This window comes from Tigriopus californicus, chromosome 8 (genome assembly GCF_007210705.1).
Source record: "Tigriopus californicus strain San Diego chromosome 8, Tcal_SD_v2.1, whole genome shotgun sequence".
NCBI lineage: Eukaryota > Metazoa > Arthropoda > Copepoda > Harpacticoida > Harpacticidae > Tigriopus > Tigriopus californicus.
In genome coordinates this window covers 10,921,441-10,936,217 of record NC_081447.1, presented here as the reverse complement: position 1 = coordinate 10,936,217, position 14,777 = coordinate 10,921,441, and the positions used below count along the sequence as shown (strand labels likewise).

Below are 14,777 nucleotides of genomic sequence, written 5' to 3'. Positions count from 1 at the left end.
TCTTTCGATCAAATGGTCTCGGCTTCCTCACTCGACGAACTGGAAAACACATCCATCAATTGGATGAACACCAATCTCACTCTGCAGCAGCTACGAAAAGGTAATTCCCACTTCTCAAGTAATCCCCGTTCTCCTGCTTTTAAAGGAGCTCAGAGCCTCTTGCATGTAAATGATGGAGATCAAGATATCTGTTCCTCAGGAAAGTGGGAACAAACGAAATTTAGTCCAGGATTCTACCCTAGTTGATAAGAGAGGACTTCAAAATCAGTTTTGCTTTCCCTTTGTCAGGGACGAGGATGCCTTTCTTGGTAGTGCCAAATTCTCTCCCATCTCCCAATTTGTTCGAGCTCAAGAAATTCCTTGTTCTTGACATCCCATTCAGACAGGAATCTTAGCGACTCGCATCAAAAGGAACTACGAGGACAATTTGAGCAAATTTCCAATGTACGTTGTTATGGGTAGCTTGCCATAATGAATGAATGCGCTTTCCGTGGCTTTGAGTTTGAACAAAGGCGATTAACTATAGTTGTACTCTAGAGTGCCTTTGTACTGTCCATGGAGTGTGCTTGACTTGAATCATCTTGTTCCAGATGCCTATCGCAAATTGGCCAAGTTGTGTGCGAAGACGAGCATCGTGGAAGAGCCGGCCAAACTTCCCGAGGAGGCCATGGGCTTTGTATCGCGTGGTGAGCGTGGATACTCAGCCAAGAATTGCTTCAGACGCAAAGAATCGGCCCCAATCCGTGAAGAGCCCCCAATACCCTGTGCCAGTAGTGGTGCCAAATCGGTGGTGAGCTCTTTCAATCGCCCCGAGCGTCCCGACTGAGCCTGGTGATAAAGAATGAGAATCAATATTACCCCCCTCCCCCCTCCCCTATGCGAAAATATCGACTTTGAATCAAGCTACGTTCTTCTTTCACCTTGTTTATTCTTGTGTACACACGAAATATATCAACTATTTATCCCTATGAGAACCATACAGAGTGCGGTCATGATTGGGATTGAGATGTCCCAATGTTCCTTGCGGGCTTGTGTGTTCCATTTTTCCTCGATAAGGGTTCGCTTGGAGCGTCATTCCAGTGGAAATGAATGGCTGAACTTGACTTGCCTTTCCGCCTGAAATTATTCCCGAGTCTCGCCAAATTCGAGGTCGTTGTGGGAAAAGGGCTCCGCGGCCGTGGGATGGGGAGTGAACTTGGTTTCGACATAACTCGGATTGGTATGACAGAAGAATTGTCTGACTTCCAGCTTCTCGATGATCTCGGGAAATCGAATCCGATCTTGAGCCTCGAGTTCGAGACAGGATAGCATGATGGACTTTAAAAGGTCTGGACATGACTCTGGTGGCGTGAGGTGAATCTTGCATTGAGGCAGTAGTTCGGCCACCTGGAAGGGAAATGGATGGTTATTACGGCATTATAACTTGACACAAACGTGGAATACAAATGGTCTCTGCTTGCAGTTTGTGGACGTGCCCAATTTCAAGAGTGCCCACTCCCCTTTCAATTTACCCGCTGTACTTTCACTAAGTTGGAAATGGGACCTGTGCGTTCAAATATCATAATAGAGGCAAATTTCTCATTTTGGAAAGAGTTACTCAAGACAGATTGCAACGGCAGACGAAATTTCCTTTGAATGGTGATGCCATGAAGAGATAAAATGTTCTTTTTCTAATGCAAAGTGCCTAATGGAGGCTCAAAGTAGAAGTAATCAACATGCTTGCTTGGTTTTAGTATATTGTTCGCGAACATGTTAACAAAAGAAATGAGAATGTTCCAATTGAAAGCCATCTCGGGTCAAAAGTTTAGTCAAGTTTGACAGAGTAAGTGATGGGAAAAAACACAGGCGTCATTTGTAGTTGGGGATATGAAGTACGTAAGTCATTCTCACTTAAATAGGTAAAAACAGTTTTGTTCAAAAATCTGGTATTTGCCTTCTATTCAGTCATTAAGTTACATCAGATGACTCAGTTGCATTGAGAGGCATTTCGCTTTGCACACTTGTGTGTGTTTGGAACACCCGTAAACAGAAAGCATTTGCGAATCTAGAACCTTGGTAAGGATGCTTGAAATATGAACTCTCAGCAAGCGACTCAATAACATGGTGGGGTGACGAAATGTGGCAAGCGTAGATCGTGTTTCGCTTGTAAGGCAAATGGGATTGCAAATTATTGAAAAAGTGCAACGTCCTGAAATGATGTTATGAAACCAAGGCGTTGTCCGAGGCCGATTAAAAATTGATAAAATGAACAAACCCACCTTTTTTCATATCAATTGAACTTGTTTCTGGAAACATCAGTTGTTATTCCTCAAGTTCTACATAGGATGAAGTTGTATTTGTCCACCGTACATATTTCCTTTCGCCCAAAGTAATTCAAATATCTCAACTAGCCAATTTGTGAAATGGACAGTCTTTCACTCTAATTGGTACTTCAGACGGACGTTACGTTGCACTAGTAACAGACTGCATACACAGTACACACAGTGAATGCATTACGAAAGAACGTATTAAGATGCAAAGCCAAAAAAGAGGAGGCCTTCGTTCTCGTCGTCTTCCCTGACCATCACTTTCCACGACCGGCTCAACATCAAGGGAAATGCCCAAAAGAGTCCCTCTCTTTCCTTGGGTCCCATCGGATTGGCATTTGGCCAAGGTTGCCAACGTTTCCATTCATGGCTCGGTGTTTGCGCTCACCTCTTGATTTGAATAAGAAAAGTAGGGCCTTTTCCCAAAGGAGAAGATCTCCCACAACACCACCCCATACGACCAAATATCTGACTCAGGCGAGAACTTTCCAAACTGAATGCTCTCGGGCGACATCCATCGAATGGGCAGGAGCCGATGTTCTCCCATCTGTAATTGAGAGCAAAACTCGAGTAAAAACTTGTCGTTGACAGCAGTTGGACTTGAAGGCATCTCCGAGGGTTCCATTCATTCGAAGAGCATACCTGATAATACTCGTTGGTATAGATGTCCCGGGTGAGGCCAAAATCCGAGATCTTCAGTCTCAAATCGCGCCCAAGTAGACAATTGCGAGCGGCCAGGTCACGGTGTGTGTAGCGAAGATCGCCCAAATATTTCATACCTTGAGCGACTTGTAGACTTAGCCACCAGAGATCCGACTTGAATAGAAACAATTACGCAGTATTATTTCTCCACTTTAAGGCATTCCTGCTTCAAATTTCGTGACGGCACTACTTTAGGATTGGTCTGCGGACAACATATGTCAAAAGTGACACCATGACAGTCTTTATTGCATGCCATACTGTATCAGGTTAAACCAAAGAAAACCATAAATATATGAGTTATCTATGGGTCAAACCCATCACAGTAATGTCTTAGCATTAGTGAGTGAGACTTTTGTCTACCTCGCTGTCGAGACTCAAAAATAAGTCAAGTGAAGGCTGTGAGAACTCCAACACAATCGGAAGGCTGGCTTATGATGGCTTACCATTTCGAGAATAGGCAGATCTTGCCTCTGCAAAGAAGGCACCCCGCTGTTGGACCGCAAAACCTCGGCCAAATCTCCGAAAGGCATATACTCGAACACCAACCAAGGGGCTTCATTGGGATCTACATTTGAGAAACGGGCTCAATGAACGTTACGTGATGTATCGCTTGTTTAAAGACAGATAAGATAATCAGGACGATCGCAATTCACATTGATACTTCTTGAATGAATTTAGCATGTGTATGTAGAAATCGGATGGTTCAATTCAGTAGGTGGCAGTCCTATTTGCCCTATAGATCAGAATGAACAAGAATATTTCAAATATTTTCGAGGAGCTTTTTTTAAAAGTAATTCGTAATTGCTAGAATTCATCAATCATGTATGGAATGTCCAAGTAAAATCTCATTGCTATCCAGTTCGTCAATTGGTATTTCAAATCTTTTCATTCTCCACTGTATTCCCATCAAGTGGTTTTCAAGCACCCGCTACCTGCCAAAACATTGAGGAAATGGTAGGGCCTTACTTGCTGAGATGCCAAGACACGAGAGAATGTTTTCGTGATCGAAAGTGGTGGCAATTTGAGCTTCCAAGTAGAAATCCTTAAGACTGCTGGTTTGTTTGGCTGATATTCGTGGAATTTTGATTGCCACTTCCGTCGAGGTCGAACCATTCGAAGACGAAAGTAGTCCTAAAAGAAAGTAAGAAATACTCAGGACCGAGCTGATCCATACCATAGAATGATTGTTGAGGAACACTTTTGAGAGATGCAAATGTTTGATTGGAAGTCCATGTAATTTGATTCTACATTACCTCGGTGAACGGTTCCAAAGTTGCCTTGACCAACCTGTTCTTGCAGTTGGAGCCGATCTTGTTCAATTAATTTGGAACCGAAGAGACTTAAAGTCTCTGGTGAGAGTAGTCTGCCACTTTCATACAGCTCATTGGAGGTCATTGCCATCGCCATTGGCGAACCATCCATCATCAAGGACTGATTATTTCGGTGACAAGAATGAAATTGTCGTTTTCTTCGATGATCCTGTCTTCGTAGAAAGTAGACAATAATGGACGTCAAGAACAGGACCAGAAAGCCAAATGCAAAGATCGACAAAATCTCAGTTTGAATGGAAATCGCTGCCTGATCTTCTTGTGAAGAGATCACTGACGGCTTTCATGTTGAAAAACGAGGTTGGGTTGAAGTTTCCATTAGAATATTCCGCCATTATAAACCTACTCACCACTTGGTCCGTTGTTGAAATTATTTTGGGACAAGTTTGGTTGTGTCCAACTAAGTGATCTGTTCCATTAACTAGTGGGACCACGAGCGTTCCATCTGGACAATAACACCGACCATCAAGTCCACATATTTCCGAGGATCGGCAACCACACGAGCAAGGTATGGGACATTTGTTAGAGAGGCCGATGCCTTCGCCTGAAAGTAGATGTCACGGATGTAAGATGGATCAATCTAATCCTCAAAGAAAAGTAAGTGATATTTTTGCACTGAGCCCTAACATAAACGGGAGTGAAAGAGGCCTCTGGTTCTCCTGCTCTCCCGGATCTTTCTCGAAACAGCTTCAAGACGTTAAGGCCATGCCTAAAGAGAGAGAACCAGTGAGAAGGAGTCTATTGGAATTGTATATGGACGATATATTAATTGGCTTTGTTGGGCATTCTCGGCTCAACGCCTTGGGCAAAGTATCCCAATTGCAAAAAAAAACACTTTCGTAGCCTGATGAACAGTTAAAATGATGGAACTAACGCCATAAAGGTAAAATCTCTGTCGGCAGGTCTTACTCTCTTTGCCCAATTTTACTTGGAAGGCATGTATGCGTACTTGCTGTCCTCCATGAGTGTTAAAGATGTCCAAAGAATGAATGGATGGTTGACCCAAGAAAGACTATCAATCGTCCACCTTTCATGCTCAGCTATGGTTGTGCTTTCCAATAGAATGTTTGCTTAAATGCCAAGCCTTCTCGGGTCATTTTCTATCTTAAAGAAACTAAAGCTAAAAACGATGGATCAATTTTTGTTATAGCTCAACTTTGCATGTTTCCTCATTCAAAGTACAACTAAAATCATCATTGTTCAAACCTAACCGATCAGCACTCTTAGTGGGTTTAGTTTTGTATTGACCTGAAAGTTTACAATTATCTATTAAGCACATATTCATTTATCATCATTTGAAAGTTGTCGTTTGCATTAAGTTATGTTGATTGACGACTCGACTAAGATTCATCCAGTTGTCAAGGCGTGACATTTCATTTCGATGCCTAAAAAAATGATATATTATCTTTTTCATTTCCCTAACGAATCTTCTTATCACCGAAAACATCACTAATTACTTGAATGCTTGAAATTTATAACTAGACCTCTTGCAGTTCAATTTTCGAATCTATTATCTTAAGCAACGCATTTTCCACTTATTTGGTACTACATGGTATGTTGAAACTTCAATTTGATTGATGGCTTGGTCAGTAATTGACAATCATGAACACTTCGGAGCGGTTCTTATTTTTTCTCTGTCACGGTAACAATATAAAGCATTCCTTGCTCATTGAGTACCTTATGTATAATAACTTGATGTGGTCAAGTGTGTGGTCAAATTTGATTCCGAATGCAACATGTGAAGTGTAGTCTCATAAAAAGTGTTTCTTTTGTTTTTGTGGCAATGGAAGTTGGTACCTACGTAGAGTAGCAGTCTTGACATTTGAGACAGCACTTAATCAGTGTTGTGGGAACTAACGTGACTCAACACATTGGGTACCATCATCAATCAGCCAACTCCATCCAGGTTCCTCTCTGAGTCTTCCATCGCTTTTGGGTAAATTTATGGTGGGAATTAGGGTAATTCTCCATGGCCAACTTAGACAGATAAATATATTACCGAAAATGACGACGACGTCAATCAAAAAATCTTTTATTCCTCTTAATATTCGTCTAAGAAAGTCTTGGTTCAAGAATAATTTTACTTGTTTAAGCGCCGGTCGGAGAAAGGTTTCATGAATTTGGGCACATACGAGTACTCGAGCATTTGCCAGCACATTTTCCATTCAGCTCAGTTTTGGCAAACGTTTGCCGGGGAAATCTACTTTTCTGTCGCACTCAAACTTTTACAGCACGTGCGAGGGGTTCTTGAACTTTTTTTGAGTGAGCTGTCGCTTTATCCAACGCCTAATCAGAGAAGGCTACCGTCAAGAGAAGCACCTCGTTTGACAAGAATGTCAATACAAAAAAGGGCTGGCTCATGATAGCGAACTCATATTTGTACAAGGGCAATGTTTGGGTGAGCATCTACTTGTTGCCAACCCAAAATCATTGGCCAAAGACGAGACCTGCTCAGAAATATAGCGGCCCTAGGCATTTTCTGCCAAGAGAGAAACCCTCGGTTCCAATCCCGTCCCCGACCTGTCTCAAGAGGGATTTTTTTAACGCTTTGAAGACTATTAGAGCTATTTAAAAACAACCTACCTCATGTTAAAGTGCGGAAATGACAGCAGGATGATGACCGGACTTGAGGGTGAATTGTGCCGTTAATTCACATACTTTTAAATGTATCCATGAGCTGTCCCACACATGAACGAACATTAATTTCGTCCAACGAGACAATGGGCGTGTTACCTGTATCCAACCTCATTGGAACTACAACAAGAATGCAACTACTAAATCAATCATGCGGCACTCATTTCTTGAGAGAGGCCCAAGACTCTACGACAAACTGCCCTCTTCACTTCGAGTCATCTATGTTGAAAAAAAAATCCTCTCCCCAAATTCAAAGAGGACCTGGATAACTTCCTCCAAAGCATTCCAGACCAACCTTCAATACCCGGGTATCATCAATCAGCAAATTCAAACTCGATTACTGATCAGATTCACTTTCGATTGATTGTGTGATGATATTTGTGCCTCGAATCCATTCTGTGTACCGAAAATAAATTATCATTATTATTATAGTATATAAAAAGATTTTTAGGTATGTAAGACTTGGTTGATGTGCTCCCCAAAGGCTAAATATAAATCGGCTCCAACAATGATTTACAATGAGGGCTTGGAAAAGAATCTTTTTGAAGGGCAAATAATCATTAAATCAACCTTTGAAGGCAAAGATATGAGCTTGTTTCAACGCTAAAAAGACACGTAATAAGCCAACATAATTCTGATGAGCATTGATTGAATAATTTTACCTTGAAAATAAACGTTTTTAAAAGAAACTAAACTTGTTCTCGTGATCCTATCGTTGAATATCTTCATTGGCCCCTTAGTCAAAAATGGGATTGAAATGGTCCTAATTAAAAATGACTTTAGGACAACTGTGTAAAAAGTATGGACATTTACATAGACAGGTGTGTAATATATAGTCTTAATTCAAAATTTCAATATAGATGAAATATTTCCTAATTCCCGCACCAAATCTTTCTTGCGCTTTGGCCTAAGTCTTATTTTATAAAACCATTCATTGCTACAAACTATATTTACTTTAGGTATTTTATTGCAGTGCTGGGAATAATTTGAAGCCAGTTTATGATTAACCCTGAACATTAAAGACTTTCCAGGCTCAAGTGCATCATGAATGGTTTTGGAAAAGACTTGAAATAAACTTATGAATAACGCGTTAAAGACAAAATACTTCCATGGGGAACAGAGGAAAATGATTAGTGCTCTATTGTTGCTAAAGTGTGCTCTTCTTTGGTTCCATTTATCTATTGGTGAAATTTTAAACAATGCGAGAGATTGCACAATTTACCAACGTAAAATGTCTCTGGTAATCCTGAGGCCTTGATGTCATTCTCAATTTCACAAGTTGTGGAACGGAGGGATAATTGCCTGGCAATCAAAAAGATTAAGTTATATTACCCATTCCTTAACATTCTCTGTTTGCAATAAAGCAAAGTCTTTAAGGCTACAGTGTATTAATGTGAACAATAAAGACCAACTGGCGGGTTTCTTACTGTTCTGGAAGGCAGGGTGACATCGCCTGTCCTCAAATTCCAATCGACCACTTGAAGGACAGAAACAGAAGCCATTTCGGCATCCGCCTCCGTCGCTGGGACAAGAGCAGTTCTTGGCATCTTGACAACCACACCCAATGACGTCCAACGGAATGGTGTTGAATGGAACCAAATCAGGGCGAAGTTCACTCATGGCCATTGAAAGGGATCTAGAACAAGAAGTGTTCATACATATGTAGATATACGCTCAAATGGTTGTTACAAGACTAATATGGAGACCTTTGAGACCACTTCCTTTCGCAATCCTAAATGGTCTTGTAAACAAGCTAACTCTTTGTTAAGTATCCAGGTTGAACGAACGACGCTGTTCCAATTTCAGTACACTGGGGCTACTTACAATGTACGTGGAATTTTGTTGTCTTCGCAATTTTTCCTCAACTACACTTGCGCCCATTTTAGGACAATGCTGTTTTACTCTATGCACAACAATTACATATTTATTACATGTGCTCAAATGCCAAATGCAAAACATATGACAAGGGATTTTTTTGACTAGTTCTAGGTCTTATATTCATGCCGTTTTTCCTTTTTTTAATTTGTCGGAAGTTCTTCTTTCTGTCTTTCTTTGTCAAATTTCTTTTTGGCTCAATGTCATACCTTTCAAAAGTTCCAAGGCGATTTGAAATATCATTCAAATTCAGTGTCGATGGTTTGAGTTTATAGGGCATGTCAAGTGAAGGAAATTCAAGGAAAAATGTGGTCCGGCACCCTGATTTTGGGCATTCTAGGGAGGTAGATCACAGTCAACAGTCAACTGGCATTATCCGCCCATTGAATTTTCAATAATCGAGTAATTTTGAGTTAGCTCTCTTACAAAACCCAACAAAATGAACATGTTTGGTGTTAATCGGTGAACACACTATCCAATTGGCTCGGTACCACAATGCTATTGGCTTAGACAAGCATGAAAATGGAGGTAATGTCAAAATTTAATGCATGCACAGTGCTTTGGCTGGTCATGTTGTCTTTGATTTTACTTTATTGAATAACGTCAGTTGTTTATGAACACGTTCACTTAACAAGCCCTATATTAACAACATAGAAAGAGGTTTTGCAAAATATGAATATAAATTGGGATGCTCTAACATAACTGGCTTGAAATGGTAAGAAACCGTAAGTAGAAACGTCCTGAAAAGGTCAGCCGAATTTGACCGAGTTCGAAGCACCGTCAACCGACTACCAATTAGTCCAGGATATTGGTTTTTTCCTTTCCAAAACGTTTAAGGCACATTGAAAATTCCTCCAATATTTGATTAAAACGAAATAAATATACACCAATCACCTATATGGCGGCACTGTTTCACAAGCAAATGATCTGTGCGAGTGCTGCATGAGAATTACAGATTCTATTGATTACTCTCCAGAATTTTATTGTTCGAGTTTAATTTTCAATTATGTTACCCTAATCAGTAGTATTGGCAACAGTCTTGGCTAGCAAAGGCCAATACCAATTGTGCCAAGACGAAAATGCCCACTCACAATGGCCTTTCTCTGATGGCACCCAATGATAATTGGACAAATAATCCACTACTTGGGCCCACAAGCCTTAGGAAGCTAACGTAAGGACTAGACCTAATATGGACTTCACAAGTCCATATCAAACTTGACATTATGTCTGTAAAAAGTGTTCAGGAAATGAGAGTGGACAAGTACTCTTCTAGCAGTTGATTGTCGTTAGCTAAACAAGCACTGTACGGGGTGGCAAGATATAACGCCAATTTCACTTTGACCATTGGAAATCGAATGGCTCAAACATTCATATCAAACTTTCCCATGCAAATATTAAAGCCTTGGACATCTATCAAGGTTTTTTACAAACAAATAACACTCAATTTTTATTGTCAAGAAACAGGAGCGAATTTCGTGAAGCCACCGGAAGTTGCCCCAGAGGGGGGAGGGAAGCACTGGGACATTGAAACAGGAAGAGAAGATGACGTCATCACACTTTTTGGGGATGTTAAGAGATTGAATTACAATCCCAGGTCATTTATTATTGAAGGGAAGTGTTCAACTAATGGTGTACTTTCATGGATGCCACATTTTTTCTTATTGATATACTTAAAACATACTTTAAAGCTGGAAAATACAGTTCTTGTGCTTACTTTTGCGGTTGCAAAGTTTCTTAGCGAATTTGTTGCAATTTAGAGGCTGTGTTGGGCGCAAATGATGGCCATATTGGGTGGGTGATAAGCTCAGAATGTCGTCTTCTTTGGATGTTTGTTTAGTAACTTTTTTCAATGAAATTGGCATTGCTGCTGAATTTTGTTCCTTGAATACCAAATTAACGTACTGTTATTCCTTCCAGTCACCCTGTAATATCATGGGAGGGATCTAACAGAGCTTTGGTGGCAAAAGAGAAACTAGACACGGAACGTGTTTACCAATATCATATTGATTATGCAATTAGCAAGAAATATAAAAAGACTACGTCAAGTAGCTTTCCTTCTCGGCATGTTCATCACAAATATGAGCACTGCTTTGGTCTTCTGGGAGAAAAGAAAGTGAAGATACATGGCTTAAAGCAACGAAATAAGGAACCATCAAGTTGTCAAACGGACTTCCCGAGTCCGATTTTGGTACTTCAGCTGCGTGATTATCAATTTGGAGCATTGCGTTACGGAATCATCACTGCCATCCTCAAAACCATGAATCATCCAAAGAAGATCACGGACTTTTCTAACCTTTCCTGACATGCGTCTCGTTTTTGATTAGATATGAATGGATTGAGTAAGGCTCTGTATCTAGAAGAGTACAAAAGTGTGATCAGCGCACCATAGCAATTTAATTTTAATTCCGTTCCAAAACAATGAGTTTACCTGGCCCCAGATCCAAACCAAACGCATTTACATAATAGTCTCTGATTCTACATGTCATATACGGCTTTAGCTACCCTTCAGGCACCCTTTCATGCACTTCAAATGTTTCAAATGCCAGTTGTTAAGGCACTTTCTATATTTCTATTTAGATATACCTAATTTGTATCTGATGATGCTGTGATTGCAGATCAGGATGCCTGATTAGTAACCTAAGCCTTGGAACTTACTCTTAAAGCACAAACATTTACAAAACTGTGTTTGGTTGTGATCTGGGATCCATGTAAACTCAATGTTTTGGAACAGAATTGAAGGATCAAAATTTACTGCAATGGTGCTCTGACCTCACTGTTGCACTTAAATGAGTGAAACAGGGCAAGCTGGAATTTCTCTGAAATGTTTGTAAAACGTGACAATCACCACCCACTATGTTTGTGAATTAACTTGAGGAAAGTTTTACTCACTTCACAAACTTAGATTAGTGTTATAGCTTATCAAAAATCATTGACCATTGCTACATGAGCAAACATATCTAAAGACCTTTGTGTTAGGAACCAGGTGAATGAAGCCCTTTTCATAAGTCCACAGGGCTTTATTGTATGGCTGTTGTGCATGTGCACATGTATGAAACTGAACATGCCATGTTCAGCTCTGAACAAAATATCTGTCCATAATCATGGAACAAGTTATTTACCCCTCGGTTCCTTTTTAGCTTGTGGCTTGTTTGGCTTGGTCTTGCTATATTGAAAGTAACAAAGGTGGGCTTCATGAAAACTGTCAGCGTGTGCATCAAAACCATCCATCCAACGTAATGCCGTTTTTGTAATCACGCAACTAAAGTACCAAAGTCGGACTCTGAAAGTCTGTTTGAGTCAAGTTGGGTAATTGGACTCTGGTCTTCAATGAAGTATTGTCAGAAAACAATTCGTTTCATTTGTCTGGGTCGGTTCATGTCAATCATTCCATAGAAGGCTCTAAGCCTTCTTGTTGTTTGTAAAAGACTCTTGATTAGGTCCAATTGTCCCCGATTTGCGAAAAAAACAGACGTCAATACAGTTTACATAACGAGGACGATGAAAAAAATTGAAGGGAGAAAAAATATTTTCAAATGACTGACTTTTCCATTGGTGCATCATGTCACTTATTTTGATTCAGTACTTGCTTTTCATCCAAAATTACGTAACTTTGAAGTGTTACGCATTAGATAAATAGACTTGTTCCACATAAACCCACCAATAAAGTTAGTTCCGACTTTCCTTAAGGTTAATTCTGATTCATCTCAAACTATTCATACTTACGCCGTTCCAAAATCTCCTTGAGCTCGAATTCCACTTGTATTTAGACGTTTGTGAACACTGAGACAGCCATGAAGGTTATTAAATTTTTCCTCCCATTTACGACTTGTTCAATTTGTGCTGTTTACATTAGCGTCGTCTCGTTGAATGTAAGCTATCTCGTCCTCCCTGAGCGTTGCTCGATCCCTACTTCTTCTCTCCGAGCTCCTGGTGTGTTCCAACTCTCATCACTGGCCTGAGCTCATGGAACCTCCTCGCTCGTTGGCTCTGTTCCATTCTGCGGACCCAATGAAGGCTCAAAGTGAGAGGGAAAAAGGTCTTTCCGGACACACGACCAGAATCTAAACAACGAACACACACTACATATAGTACGTTAAGAAACACCGGGGACTGAGAGAAGATGAGCTTGAAGCTTGCCGAGACTTCGGCAGTGAAAGCGTAGGGAAATTGGATGGGAAAGACGCTGATGCAAACGTACGTACGTAGGTATGTTGCTGAGTGTTCCATAATTTCCTCACCTCCTTAATGGTGCAGGTGTTGGGCATTCGTAATAGGAAGATAAGTGGGCACCGTAACACGCCTCGGGTGGGGCGTAAAAGTGATATTTAATAATCCTATCGTATAAATCGAAATCTCGACGTAGCTTCAGTATGATTGGCATGATAAAGTCTGAAATGTGACAACCGGTGGTTTACTTCCGGCCTCTTGGGGATTTACTTCGCCCCCATTCATGGGTGCAATTAACGCAGATTCTTCTAGACTGCTGATAATGCAATACCAAAGCCCTAATGGGATTGAGGGCCCACAAAGAGGATTCAAGGGAGCTTTGTTGGGTTCGAGCTCACGCTCATGGTGAACAGATGGGGACATTTGTTCATATTCTGAAGATCAAGGTACATACGTACAAGGAAAGTGAGAGGAAGAAGCTTGATATTCACCGAGTTGTTTAAATGTTTTTGACATTCTTAAGGGTGAAATGATCTGACAAAAACGAGCAACAAGCATTGTTGTTCGCCTTTTACTATCTATATGTTAATTTAAACGAGTTTGAAACCAACGGACCAACAGTACTTCATTTTTCTGAGACTAATCGACGACACTTCAGGGCGAAGCCCATCTATGGATAGGCAGGCTTCATGAATCATGGTTACGAGCAAACCGTATAAATTGTTCCTTTCACAATATCTAATATGGGAGCCGGGGAAATAAATAAGTACCATGAATTTGCCTAGGAGTGGTACCTACAAGATGATGATATCGATTTTTATTCATTCACTGAGGCATTAATATTTGTATCGTTTATTGGTACACACTATTGGCTCTCTTCCTTTTCGTCAGAATGTTTCGACTGCACTCCGTATCGTGAAATATAGTCTCATTCACTTGCTCAGTCTTCAAATGAAGGAGTTTAATGATGTGACATGGCTTGTTTTCAGGCATTTTGTCTTTTTCAACTATATACAACATATTACCGTAAGGTATCTAATGCATCGGTCTTTAAGAAATGGCACCTGTAATAAAATAAATTATCTACACATAGAAATGTTCATTCCCCCTCTCTACATGAGGCAGCCTTGAAGTCTTGAAATTAGTCAACCATCGTCAAACTTGTTTGAGTGTCGCCCATGAATTGGGATTTGCTGTTTGACGTTTCAACGCCCTTCGATAGAACTTTCCGCCTTTCTGCAGCTTCCAAGGCCTTTCGACTGTTGTCAACAAACTCCTGCAAAAGATAAGAATACTTTTATTATTCTATCTGTCTAGGCTTTCATTGCATTCCCAAGAAATCCCTGTATCGAGAGGCTTTGTACGAGAGGTATATGAGCAAGAATGGTAACACTGATCAGTTTCCCAAAACTCTGAGGGATTTGCTTGAAAGTCCATTCTATCTTTCACAACTTTATAACTTGCACAATCACGGCAAATTAGCGTCAGTTTTGTGAACACACAATGTTGACAACCCACATTCTGGCATAGCTTATGGCCACTCAATCAGACAAGGAGATTGCATTCACTTTAACAATGGCTCAAAGGGCTTCGAATAGGGTCCAGATTCTCCGTGGGGCGCCACAGGGAAGAGCTGTGCAGGACGACTAAAATGCAAAACTCGAATCAATTTGATAAAGCTAAAAAGCAATAATATCATGCAGATACTATGTGTGATATGAGAATAAACAAAAAATAGTATCCCAATGATGCCAAACTTCATTCG

At 40.5% G+C, this 14,777-nt stretch overlaps 2 protein-coding genes across 3 annotated transcripts in view; one reads left to right on the top strand and one right to left on the bottom strand.

Annotated features, from left to right (window-relative positions):
* LOC131885054 (ras guanine nucleotide exchange factor M-like) overlaps positions 1 to 979 on the top strand; it is a gene marked incomplete in the record, with an annotated part of 6,770 nt that extends 5,791 nt beyond the window's left edge. Inside the window, 2 exon segments of the mRNA XM_059232979.1 lie at positions 1 to 100; positions 591 to 979.
* Positions 980 to 1,108: 129 nt separating this feature from the next.
* LOC131885053 (tyrosine-protein kinase transmembrane receptor Ror-like) lies at positions 1,109 to 12,976 on the bottom strand. Of its 2 annotated transcripts, none has more exons than XM_059232977.1 (9): positions 12,569 to 12,976; positions 8,398 to 8,606; positions 4,687 to 4,880; positions 4,262 to 4,616; positions 3,975 to 4,139; positions 3,452 to 3,573; positions 2,949 to 3,122; positions 2,695 to 2,853; positions 1,109 to 1,386 (listed from the first exon to the last, which is right to left on the bottom strand). In XM_059232977.1, exons 2-9 carry the CDS (start codon positions 8,594 to 8,596, stop codon positions 1,123 to 1,125), a joined length of 1,632 nt encoding a protein of 543 aa, XP_059088960.1. In that variant the 5' UTR covers positions 8,597 to 8,606; positions 12,569 to 12,976; the 3' UTR covers positions 1,109 to 1,122. The 2 variants fall into 2 exon arrangements, 1 of the variants encoding a protein (XP_059088960.1); XR_009373783.1 differs by having other exon boundaries at positions 1,262 to 1,386; positions 2,259 to 2,853.
* Between the last annotated feature and the right edge of the window lie 1,801 nt (positions 12,977 to 14,777).